Below are 13,199 nucleotides of genomic sequence, written 5' to 3'. Positions count from 1 at the left end.
TTTCTCTGTGGCTTTGGAGCCTGTCCTGGAACTAGCTCTGTAGACCAGGCTGGTCTCGAACTCACAGAGATCCGCCTGCCTCTGCCTCCCGAGTGAAAAATAAAATTCTTTATCATCAAAAATTAACCTACTATAAAAAACAGAACTGTTCTTTCAAAGCAAAATTATTCTTGGGTTTTTAATTAAAGTCCATTAAAAAAATTTTGTAGTACTAAATTAGAATGCATTTATCATGACCTTACTAAGACCTTCATTAGAAAACAGCATATAAATTCTCAGTGTCAGGCCACAAAAGTAAACTCTATTCAATCAGATCAAAACTGAGCCAGGCAGTGGTGGGTGGTGCACACCTTTAATCCCAGCACTAGGGAGGCAGAGGCAGGTGGATCTCTGTGAGTTCGAGGCCAGCCTGGTCTAGAAGAGCTAGTTCCAGGACAGCAACCAAAAGCTACAGAGACCTGGAGCATGTTTTCTTCCCTTTCCGGCTCAAAAGCTACAGAGAAACCCTGTCTCGAAATAAGTAAATAAATAAATAAATAAACAAGCAAACAAACAAACAGACAGACAGACAGACAAAACAGAGCTATTACACAAAGATACCCTGTCTCAAAAAAACCCAAATCCAAGAGACCAAAACAAAACCAAACCACAAATCCCAGCACTTAAGTGGCAAAGGAAGGCGGATCTCTGAGTTTAAGACCTTCCTGGTCTACAGAGCAAATTCCAGGACAGCCAAGGTTACAGAGAGAAACACTGTCTTAGAAAAAAAAAATACAAAATTCACAAAATTAGTTTAAACCAACAATACTGTGTGATCCTTCCAAAATTATTTAGCTGCTGCTATTCTGATTGAGGAGTGACTAGCGTTTTCAAAAACTACTGTACAGGGCTAGCAAGATGGCCCAGCAGGTTAATGGTACTTGACACCCTGAGTTCTGTCCCCAGGACCAACAAGGAGGAAGGGAAGGGAAAAAAACCTCTACAAAGTTGTCAAATCTGAACACATGCACTGTGGCTCACTCGTACATTAAATAAATAAAATTGTTTTAAATCAGTGTACAATTGCATGAAAATACTAGCCATTTTCCCTATTTGTTTTAGAAAGAGAGCAATAGCTCTGCTTTATTTAAAGGACAGTCAATATTTTCAGCTTTATAGGACTTGGGGCATAACTTAAGTGGTCATGTAATTATACGCTTCAAGCCCTGGGTTTGATCCCTGGCACCACAACAACATAAAAACGATTATAACCATCAATCAGGTAGGGTCTTCTCTTTAGATCATGTAAAGACAGGGACATATTCCTTTGAGCTTCCTATGGTTATGTCTGTGTAAAGTTCAGTGGTCCTTAAACTAATTTTGTGTAATGTTTTCACATATTACCAATTCTTTCCTCTCTTTTAATCAAAACATCTTTCACCACTTGACTTTATGTAGAACTGTTGAGAAAAGTGCCTATTAATCAACAATACTTCCACATTATATTGACACCAATATTAAGTATATAGCTAGGGAGAAAAAAGACTAAGCCCCATGACTCAGCACCTGAAGCAGAGTTATACAAAGCAAGTCTAGTCTATATAGTGAGAATCTGTAACAAAAACAAAATAATGACAACAATCAAAATTTTAAAAGATGACTATAATCAACTCTAGGTTATTGTGTACTTGCAGAATTATCTTAAAAGCAAGTCTCAAACACTTGTTGTCTTTTAGGATAAGAGTATTTACTATAAATGCAATTTAGTCAGAAGTTTGGTAGATAAAGAATTAACTATAATCTATATGGCTTGGGAATTAAATCAGTGGTAAAATATAAGCCTTAGTATGTATGAGGCTCTGGGTTCAACTCCCAGCACCAAAACAAAACTCCCACCATAGCCAAATCCATACACACAAATTCATAGCTCAAAGATTACAAAGAGATCTAAACTTTATGTCAATGAGTATATTGCACTTAATCTTAGAAAAATAAAACGTAGCCAGGCGGTGGTGGCGCACACCTTTAATCCCAGCACTTGGATCTCTGTGAGTTCGAGGCCAGCCTGGTCTACAAAGGGAGTTCCAGGACAGGCTCCAAAGCTACAGAGAAACCCTGTCTCAAAAAAACAAAACAAAAACAAAAAAGAAAAATAAAATGTGACCAGTTAAACTATAGAATCCCTCATGTTATAAAATTTTTAAATGTTTGAATTCATGCAGATATGATGACATGTATCTATAATCCCAGCACTTAGAGCATAATTTGAGGCTAACCTGGGCTACACAGAGAAAAAACTCTCTCTCTCTCTCTCTCTCTCTCTCTCTCTCTCCACACACACACACACACACACACACACACACACACACACACACAGAGTCCATATTGCCAAGCATGTAAGTGAATTGGGACTTAATTACATCTCCAAATTTATGTGCATAAAAACAGAAACTAATATAAAAATTTTGTCTTCCAAAAAATTAAGTTTACTTGAAGCATATCTTAAAGATTTCAAGGATAATTTCAACTACATAATAATTTTGAAGCTAGCCTGGGCTATACCCAGTCTCAAAAAAAAATGGTTAGGAAGAGGAATAGATTGAGGAGATGGCTTTACAGCAACATGCCTGTTGTAAAAGGATGAAGACCTGAACTCAGATTCCCAGTATCCACACGCAAAGCTGGGCCCAAGCAGCACTGCATATAGTCTCAGGTCTGGGTAGGTGGAAACAGGCAGATCCCTGAAACAAACTGGTAAGCTAATTAACAAAATTGATGACTGTTAGAATTACTGAAAAAAAATCTGTCTCAAAAATAAGGTGGTGATCAAATGAAGACATCCAGATTGCAAAGACAAGGGCAAATGTTTAAGTTAAGAGTAAAAACAGCAAGATGGATGGATACTCAATGCATAAATATAAACAGCTATATACTAAACTGTACTCCAAAGACAAAAGCAAACGTATGCCAAAAGGTGAGTCTGTTTGCTTCTACATTAATACTCATTTTTTAAATCTTTGCTTAAAACTTTTTCATGTATTTGTGTGTCTATGTATGACATAATATGAAAACCAGAAGAAAACGTTTGGGAGTGAGCTCCATCCTTTCAACATGAGAAACTCAATAGAGTAAATAAGCTCATTATCATATATGGTAGCAAGCACCTTTTCTTGCTAAGTCAACTTGTCAGCCTTAAAATTTTTTTAAATGTTAATTTAAAAGAAGCTACAGTTCTAGTAACTGTATCAAACATCAAGTAATTATTAAAATTTGCAGGACCAATTTCTGAATAAGGATAAGACAGATTTGATTTAAGCTTTTTTTTTATTTGATATAAAAAAAATCAAACCACAAGAAAAAGATGCTTCTTGGTTTTAAAAAAGGACAAAGAATAGGAATGAACTTAATTTTGATGACTTCATACATTAAAACAAAAAAAAAAGTCTGTCAAGGTCATGAGTTAACAACCTTCCATGAAGAGCTACAATTAATTATACAACAATCATCTCTGAAACTAAGACAAAGATCATCTAACGAGCAATGACATAAAGCTAGCCAATATATAGCAAGATAATCAACTCACAAGCAATCAAAAAGGCTAACTTCTACCAACGGCATCTTTTTTCTGCACACTTCTAAAAGTAACTGCAGGGGATAGAGTTGTAGCTAAGTAGACAAAACATTTTCCCAGCATTCACGAGGCTTTGGGTTCAATACCCAGCACTGCATCATCAGATATTCAGCTAATCAATACTAAAGACAATTCAACTACACGAGACCCTTTCTTAAATTAAAGGCAGTAAAAAAGACATGGAACAAACTACATACCACAGTTATTTATCTAAGTGGTAACACTAAAATGATCTTATTTTTCCTGTAGCTCCCCATTTTATAGTCCCTATACATACTTTTACGGAAAAAGCAATACAGAGGAAATTAGCACTGATACAATCTTAAGCAAAATTGCTATAAAAGTTAATTTAATCCCACCACTGCCCATTGAGAAAACAAGTGAAAGCACACAGTACAATGAAAATGATACTGCATGGCCAAGAGGGAAGGGATAGCCTACAAATACCTGTGCTAGAAGTGGAAAATGCTAGAAGTATCCCTGAGAGCAAGCCAACAGAGAAGCAGTGGAAGGAAGATTTTTCCTAAGGAAGAAAAAGAGAACAGAAAAGAGAGGAACAGATCAGCTACCATCCAAAAACTCAGAGGAAAGAGAAAAAGAAAAATAATAGGAGTAAGATGTCTAGTTCATTACACACAGCAATGGAAGATGTGAGAATAAAAGGGAACAATCAGAAGATACTTTTATCATAGGAATGAATGAGTGCAAATTATTCTTTTTAAAAGGTAAATGGATTGAAGTGATGGCTCTCAGTTAAGAGCACCACTTGCTGGTTTGAGATAAGGACCAGGATACATTTCCCAAGTACCTACAAGGAAGATCACATCTGTTAACTCTAGTTCCAGGGGTTCTGACACCCTCTTTTGGCCTCTTAGAGAAATACATTGTGGCACACATGTATACATGCTAGCAAAAACAAAAACAAAACAAAACAAAAAAAACACTCAGACACAAAATAAAAATAAATCTTAAAAGAAATAAAAAGGAAAGGTTAAGTTACTAACCATAGCATGGTGGCACACGCACACAATCCCAGTAATCAGAGGTAAAGGGCTCAAAATGGGGCCGGCCTAAACTAAATACAGAAGACTTGTTGAACAAGTGACAAAAGCAAATAATGAGAGATAGAGTGATCTTGAGAGGTATTCTTGATATGGAAGGACAGGTTAACTGGACGAAAATTCAAAAGTGACAGCTTAATCCTGTATGAAAGCAAACAGCAAACCAAGACTGAAAATGTAAACAAAAGGTCTAAAGATAGCCAGATGATGTCACAGCAGTGGCAGCACGCACCTTTAATCCCAGCACTCCAGAGAAGGAGGCAGGTGGATCTCTGTGAGTTCAAGGCCAGCCTAGTCTACACAGCCAGTTCCAGGACAGCGGGGACTACACAGAGAAATCTTGTCTTAAAGAAAAAAAAAAAAACACCTGTATAACGGCAGATCTATGGGACTCAAGACCCTCTTCTGTCCTCCATAAGCAAACACACACACACACAAAAAAAATTTCATCTTCAAACTACAACTGCAATTGTTCTTTTCTAATAAACTCAATCTTCTCCCTCACAGAAACCACAAGAGAAGTTTTTTCAAGATTAGATAATTGTTAGAAGAACATAGTAGCAAATTAGTCTGGGTTTTGATGAGAACACACTCAATTTCTTTCCAGCTGAGATTCTACTACCAAAGAACCAAGACAAGATGGCAATATTTTCATTAAAAAACAAACAAAAACCCTACATCCTTTTAGCCTAAAGCTGTTTGATTATGCTTATATTTATACACATAAAAACTAGAAAATAAATCATTATTAACTACACAGTTGAACACAGCCATACCTCAAACAAGATATGATATGATGCTAAGCTTAGGTAAGTAAATGAGACCTCTTGTTTATTACTTCTGTAAAGAGATCCTTCTTTGGAAATAGGTTGTCATGAACTTACTGTGCTGATCCTGAACTGACAATCCAGTTCACACAGTGATGGAGGTCCAACCAAAAGCTTTTTTTGTTAGCTTGGTTGGTTTTGGGTTTTTTGTGGTTGTTTTGGATGCTACACAAGTACTACACATAGACAGTTTTGGAACAAAACAAAATTTACTAAATATCTTTTTTAAAAGACATGATAAAGGTTGAAAAGCATGTGAGCAACAGCTGGAAAGACGGCTTGGTCATTAAAAACGATAGCTGTGCCTCCAGACAAACCAGCACCCAACAGTGACTCCCCTCCCCTCTTCTGGCCTCTACTAGCATCAGGCATGCATGTGACACATAGCCACAAAAGGTAAAAAAGATCCATAAGATTTTTTTTAAACTTAAACTTTTAAAAGACAATTATGAAAGTTGAAATTCACAGGTGAAGAAAAACTCTTTGCATGTTTTCTGTCATTTTCAAACATTTAAAATTTTATTTATTTTTTCCTTCAAAAGGAAGCACAGGATTGTCTTAGGGCTGGAGAGTTGCATATGCTGCTCTTGAGAAGAGTTCCCAGCATTAAAATGAAGTGAAAAATTCTACCATAAACATCACAAGATTTACAAGCACTTATAAATAAATCCAACACCCTCTTCTGAACTCCAAGGGCACCTACATAAACTCACAGGTAGACACAAACATAAGCATTTAACTTAAAAAAAAAAAAACAAACTAACCAAATAAATAAATAAATAAATGGATTACCTTAAAAAGCACATGGTGAGGGGGGCAGGAGATGGGTGTGTCAGGTAAGGATACTTGACACACACAAGTCTAGTAACCTGAGTTTGATTCCTAAACGTATGAAGGTGGAAGGACAAGGGATTTATTTCACAAGTTTTTCTCTCATCTACACACAGAAACCACAACATGTGCACCCAATACTCATAGATTATGCACATAATAATGACTTATTTTCTTAATGCTTCATTTAGAAATGTGCTATTCTACAATCTACTGCAATTCCAATTATTGCACCCTTATAAAGCTATTTAAACCAACACAATTCTAATCACAGTAATTAATGACTTCATTTGTTTCAAACTTTTGGGAGGATATGGGTGACACAAATTTCTAGCTTTACAGCCAGACTGACCCTGAACTTGTTATGCAACCCAAGAACGGATCAAATTTGGGGTCTTCCTTGCCTCCCCTCCAGAGTACTGAGAATACAAGAATAAATACCACGTCCAAACCAGCTCATTTGTAAACAAGTCACTATTAGAAACTGCTTACATTCTATAGAACACTGATTTATCAAACCAACAATATTTTGCAAATTATTGCAAAATGGCTCAAAATGTTGACAGTTCATGTTCTAAAACATACAGCTTCAATTGTTCAAAAGATCTAACTTATATGAACCCATGTACTTGCAGTTTTAAAAAGACTGACAATGTCAAGATCAATAGAAACATTTTATGTGGACTGTGAAACACATTTTTATTTTACTTTTGTATGTTCCCTGTTCTGATAATTATACTTATCCGTATCTCAAAATTGGACATGGGGATCTATGTATTTTGTTACTACCTAAATAATGGCGGGGTGTACTACCTAAATTATAGTGGCATTGAATGCTGAAGACTTTGAAATTTTCCATTTTCAACAGTATGTGAAATGAGCAGGGTGCAGTTTCTCATGCCTTTAATCCCAACACTAGGGAGGCAGAGGCAGACTGAGCTCTGAGTTCAAGGCCAGCCTAGTCTAAAGAGTGAGTTCCAGGAGAGCCAAAACTATACAGAGAAACCCTGTCTAAGGAAGGAAAAAAATAAATCAGTTTGTGAATGATGCAAATGTTAGGATAAAATCTCACAAAGTAATGCTATTTAAATTAATGAACAGAACTATTTATTTATAGCCATCAACATAAAAGTAAATGTATAGCTATTTCATATGTTGAACGTAGAAAAAGAAAGCACAACCCTGTACTAAGTGTAACACTAACTTTGCACATTATATTACTTAAGATAACCCGCAACTCCAAAAAACAGACAGACCCACTTGAGAGGACTAAGGAACTAAGATTCCCCTGAAACCGTACCCCAAAGACTTGCAATGTCTACAGCAGAGGCAGAACTTACACACAAAGCTGTCCTGGTCCAAAGTTCATACACTTGCATACTACTTACAGTCAACATGACAAATCATATAATTCATTATACATCTGACGTTTCAGTTTCTTTTTAATGATTTACCAATGTATATATGTCCTCAAGTTGTTAAATTTAAGTAATCATTCTAGAAATAACTAGAATTCACTCTGACCCACTTCAAGCTAACCACTGACATCACTAGATTAGACTTATGCTTGACAAGTAAAGTTCTGAGTACTTAAACAGTGAGAGTCCATGCCTAAATCAGACCTATATTTTACTTTTAAGAGACTGTATTTTACTCTTCATACTATTGTATATAAAACCATTCTGATACAAAGACCAACAGCAGATGACAAAATCAAGAGAGCTGCTATGCTAACAAAACATTTCACAGACTCATAGTTCAGACAGTGTTTGTATGGAGTCCACAGGAAAGACTAGTCCACACCCCATCACCCTCTAACTGGGTGTTAAACCTTCCTTTCAATAATATCATTCAGTCTTAAGAAAAGGACCACAAATGGCTGAAAGACATGTTGCAACACATGTCAGGCAAGTAGAAAGGACAAACAAAACATGATATGCTTATGCGAACAACCTTAAATTCAGACTTTGTATCAGTGGCTAGGAACCGATTTTAGAGAAGCCTAATTTAGAAAAAGACTGAGAAATTACTTTAAATTCTAATTGTGTGTTACTCTGGTCAGAAATGAGGGAAATGAGCAATGCTTTGGTCCTCATAATGAGAATGTTTTTATGTGTGTGTTTTTTAATTCCCAACTTTTTAGATTTCCGTGAAATACATACCTTCCTCCTATTGAGTCGTCTTGTGGTTGGGCCCCGGCAGTGTTCCTCTGTGAACGTCGCAGTGACCCCCCTGGATTGTTATTAGGCCGGTTGGACATTGGCACCTCTCTCTTGAAGGGACATACCCTTTCTAGACACTACCATTCACTGAAAGATAAAAAGGAGGGAAACAGTCTAATTAGATATGCACAATACTATAGAGAAGAAATGTGGGGCAGCAAGCAATACTACCTTATTATACTGTGTAACTTAACTATAAACATACTATAAAAGAACAGAAATTTGGAGCTGGAGTGATGGCTTAGTGGTTAAGAGTATTTGCTGCTCATCTAGAACTTGAGTTTGGTATCCAGTACCCACATTAGGCAACTCACAATCACTTGGAACTCCAGCTCAGTGGATCCAAAATCCTCTTTATCATACTTAGGTGCAAGCATACATAATAAACAAAAACTAAGGGCCAGCAAAATGGCACACCTGGTCAAGGGACTTGTTGCCAAGCCTGAGTTTGATTCCTGGACCCATGGTGGAAGAAGAGTACTAGTCAGTTGCCCTCTAACCTCAATTCATTTGCACACATGGACACACACTAACCACTGCTACCTTATCGCTCAATGTAATTATGGTTTAAAAAGGTTAAACTACAAGGCCAATTCTCAGGAAATGTTTCATAAAACAAGCCAATTATTTGGGACTGGAAGAATGGCTAAGAGGTTAAGACCAGTTACTGTTCTTTTTTTTTTTTTTTTTTTGGTTTTTCGGGACAGGGTTTCTCTGTGGCTCTAGAGCCTGTCCTGGAACTAGCTCTTGTAGACCAGGCTGGTCTCGAACTCACAAAGATCCGCCTGCCTCTGCCTCCCGAGTGCTGGGATTAAAGGCGTGCGCCACCACCGCCCGGCCCAGTTACTGTTCTTACTGTGGCCTAGAATTGGCTCCAAGCACTTGGTCGGGTAGTCCACAACTGTCCAGTCAATCCAAATCTCTTGGACTCCAAAAGTACCTTCACTCAAATGCACAGCTCAACATGCAGACAGACACACATCTACCACATAATTTTTCTTAAAGCCTATACACTTTAATCATAGAACAATTTGTTTAAATAAATTCAAGTTGGGTATGGTGGCATTCTTAATTTCCAGTTCTGCTGAGGTAGAGGCACGAGGATCTCTGAATTTGAGAACTACACTATATACAGAATTCTAAGCCAGCCACAACTACATAGTAAGAACCTGTCTCAAAAAATAAATAATAAACCCAATCTCTCGTTTTTGTTGTTTTTAAGACAGACTTGTTACTGGGTTACTGTGATCCAGTTTCCACTTGCATAGTACTATACAGAAAAGAACCATCTCACAAAGTCCCAACTTTTTTAAAGCCTCCAAAGAAACTGGCAATCAATTCTTTCAGTACACCTGTTTACAAGAAGAACAAATGATCTCCAACTTTACAAAGGCTGGTGTCAAAAAGAATTCAGTTGAATCATAGCTAATTTTCTCCATCCCAACCTGGCCACTGCCAGACCATAACTAAATTTAAGTGGAATTTTGGGGCTTTTTTATAACTGTGATAGGAAAAAGTAGTTTATAATCTGACCCAATTCTATACAAAAGAACTGTTTACCCTTCTTTATTCTAAGCAAACTATCAACAAGTTCAAATTGCTACCCAAGCATAATAGCTCATTCCAGCACTGAAGAGGATGAGGTAGAAATGAACATTATGTTCGATGCCAGATTGAGCTATTGCATCAAGACTCTGAATACAAAAGAAAAATTTCACCTGGGAGTAAGGGGAGGGTGGGGGAGGAGAGGGGTGGGGAAGGAGTTATTACAAAGAATTTCAGTCCTTTCTTTGGTACCAAACAAAAGGGAAACAAATAACTGTCAATACAAGTTTTATTTTAAAAAATAATACAAACCAGTCGGTGGGGACACACGCCTTTAATCCCAGCACTTGGGAAGCACAGGCAGGTGTATCTCTGTAAGTTTGAGGCCAGCCTGGTCTACAAAGTAAGCTCCAGAACAACCACGACTGTTTTACAGAGAAACCCTGTCTAGAAAAACCTAGATAGATGATAGATAGACAGACAGACAGACAGACATAGATGGCACTAAATTCCTTAATGTTTCTGTACATTACAACTCTGAAGTAGACTATGACATGCAAACTTCAGACCCTTTACAACATGTTCTTTCTTACAAGTGTTTGTATTAGTTTCATCTCTCACTACACACTGGGTTCTCACAGACTGCCAAGAAGTTTTCACATATGACAATACTTCATGTTACAACACTCACAAATCACGATTCAGAATTCAACAAATGAAATACAATGGATTAATCAAAGTCTTCCCTCAAGACTCTACTGGTACTAAACCATAAAGCAACAAGTTTTATATTACAATAGCTATAGTTGGCACATTCACATATTAAAAATAATCTTCAGCGGAAAAGTGAAATAAACACAGAAAAGATAACAGACACTAGAGGTAAGCGTTTCTGAAACACTGGTTTCAGTTAAATTCCTAACACTCACCTGTCCAATTTTCACTAAATACACAGATAACCACACTCAGGAAGTAACTCTACCAAACTTATTCTCCCTACGTCCCACTGCACTGTTAAATCTTTATTTTTTGTGCCTCTATAGCAAAACAGATACTCACATAAACCTGACTCAGCATTTCTTCCAAGAACAGGGACAAATGAAACTATCAAGTCACAGTATACAGGATAACAACGTACAGATTTCCTATCCTACTTCTTACTATCTAACCCTAACAAGCCTAGATGACTAAGATCAGGTATCACTCACTTAACAGATGACTGCTCATCCACACTCAAGCATCTACAATTAAAGTTAGGTTGGAAGGCTGATATCTTGATTCCAGGACCACTGTCAACATGACTTTCTTTTTTGCTTTGAAACACCATCTCACACTATAGCCTAGGGTGGCTCTGAACTCTTAGCTATCCTGTTTCAGTCTACTAGTGTTGGAATTACAGGTTTTAGTTACCACCACTTCCTGCTTAAACTGACCTTCACAGCTAAGTCCTTATTCAAATTCATCTTGGAGCTTTCCCTTGTTCAATGCCATATATAATCATGAGAAGTAATACGTACTCTATTACAAAAGTAAGACTTTCTCTAAGAGGCAGTAGAGTTCAGAGGTTTTAGGCCAGACTTAGCTATGAGACCCTAGCCACCTTTCCCTCACTAACTCCCTCAAAAATATAATGCATTAAAATCGAGAATCCTCTTTTCTCACTATTTATCAAATTAAGAATATTGTGAAGCTTGAAAAATAAGGCTGAACAAACCAGTAAAAAAATTTCTAAGATCAGTCATTTCTTCTCTAAAGTAGAAAAATAGTTCAATAAAACAAGAAGCAGAGAGATACAAAAGCTAACTTCCACACCTTCAAAATGTAAAATTAAAAAAAACAAGATGGGTTTTGGTGCATACCTTAAATCCCAGCATTCAGGAGGCAGAGGCAGGCAATCTCTGAGCTAGAGGCCAGCCTGGTCTACAGAGCAAGTTCCAGGACAGCAACAGCTACACAGAGAAACCCTGTAGGGGAGGCAACAAGAAGAAAAATCCAGGACAATTAACTAAGTCTCTACTAGGGGTGTAATGGATAAAAACCAAGAATGAGTATCAAGTGATAGAAAATCCACCCTCATGCTTTGTGGAGACAAAAGCTACACCTAAAGGGGTTTTAAGACAAATGAAAATGAGATGGAAAGACTGTGACTGACATCAGAATCTTCAGGAGGGAGGCTCCTCACACGCCTTTTAATCTCTGTTACAACACAGGCTATTATCACTAGAGTGAATCTAGAGAGCCTAATGTAGGGAAAGTTGAATATAGCGGTACATGCCTTTAATCTCAGGAGACAGGCAGATCTATAAATTCAAGGACAGCTTGGTCTACATTGCAAATTCTAGACCAGCTAAGGCTACACAGTGTGACCCTGTCTCAACCTCCATCCTCCTACCACACATTCTCTCTCTCTCTCCTTTCTCTTCTCTCTTCTCTTCTCTCTCTCTCTCTCTCTCTCTCTCTCTCTCTCTCTAATGCTGTTAAGGGTGTAAAGGAAAAGGAACCGTTTTAGAGGAAGTAAATTATATAGTAACAAAGAACTAAAAACAGATTGATCTTGCCATTTCTTACTGGATGAAGATGGTCTTGGCAGGCTGTTCTGCTGATTCTCAGCCGTTTGTTGGTGTGTGGTATACTCCAATGATTCTAACCTTTGTTTGGGGGAAATCTCCTAAACCTTCCCATGTACATCCAATTGAAGTTCTGACCAAGAACATGTCTGTTACCTGACCCAGCTATCACACTCTTTTATTGGTTTTACAAGACAGGGTTTCTCTGTAGCTTTGGAGCCTGTCCTAGAACTCAGTCTGTAGACCAGGCTGGCCTCGAAGTCACAGAGATGCACTTGTCTCTGCCTCCCAAGTCTGGGGTTAAAAGTTAAAATTTTTATGGGGAGGAGACCGAGGTGTTGAACAGCACTAATTCTACCATTGAACTACCTTAAGCTTTTTTGCTTTGCTTTGATCTTTGATCTTTTTTGTGTTGGTTTGCTAGTGTTTGATGTGGGAATGATTTCTTATTAATACAGAAACTGCCTAGGCCCATTTCATAGGCCAACCCTTAGGTAGGCGGAGAAAACAGAACAGGATGCTGGGAGAAAGAAGCT

The 13,199-nt window shown here is 37.5% G+C and overlaps 1 protein-coding gene across 12 annotated transcripts in view; it reads right to left on the bottom strand.

The window, feature by feature from the left end:
• The window catches only part of Trip12 (thyroid hormone receptor interactor 12), a 125,186-nt gene that overhangs the window by 86,681 nt on the left and 25,306 nt on the right, over nucleotides 1-13,199 (bottom strand). For all 12 annotated transcript variants that reach the window (XM_013351653.2, XM_026786084.1, XM_013351650.2 and 9 more), the window contains exon 2: nucleotides 8,492-8,638. In XM_013351653.2, the coding sequence (XP_013207107.1) occupies nucleotides 8,492-8,589 (98 nt within the window). In that variant the 5' untranslated portion in view covers nucleotides 8,590-8,638. The remainder of the gene's footprint in view (nucleotides 1-8,491; nucleotides 8,639-13,199) is intronic.

The sequence above is a fragment of the Microtus ochrogaster genome, linkage group LG4 (assembly GCF_000317375.1).
Source record: "Microtus ochrogaster isolate Prairie Vole_2 linkage group LG4, MicOch1.0, whole genome shotgun sequence".
NCBI lineage: Eukaryota > Metazoa > Chordata > Mammalia > Rodentia > Cricetidae > Microtus > Microtus ochrogaster.
Note: the sequence above shows the minus strand (reverse complement) of the source record. Positions and strands in the feature narration are given on the sequence as shown.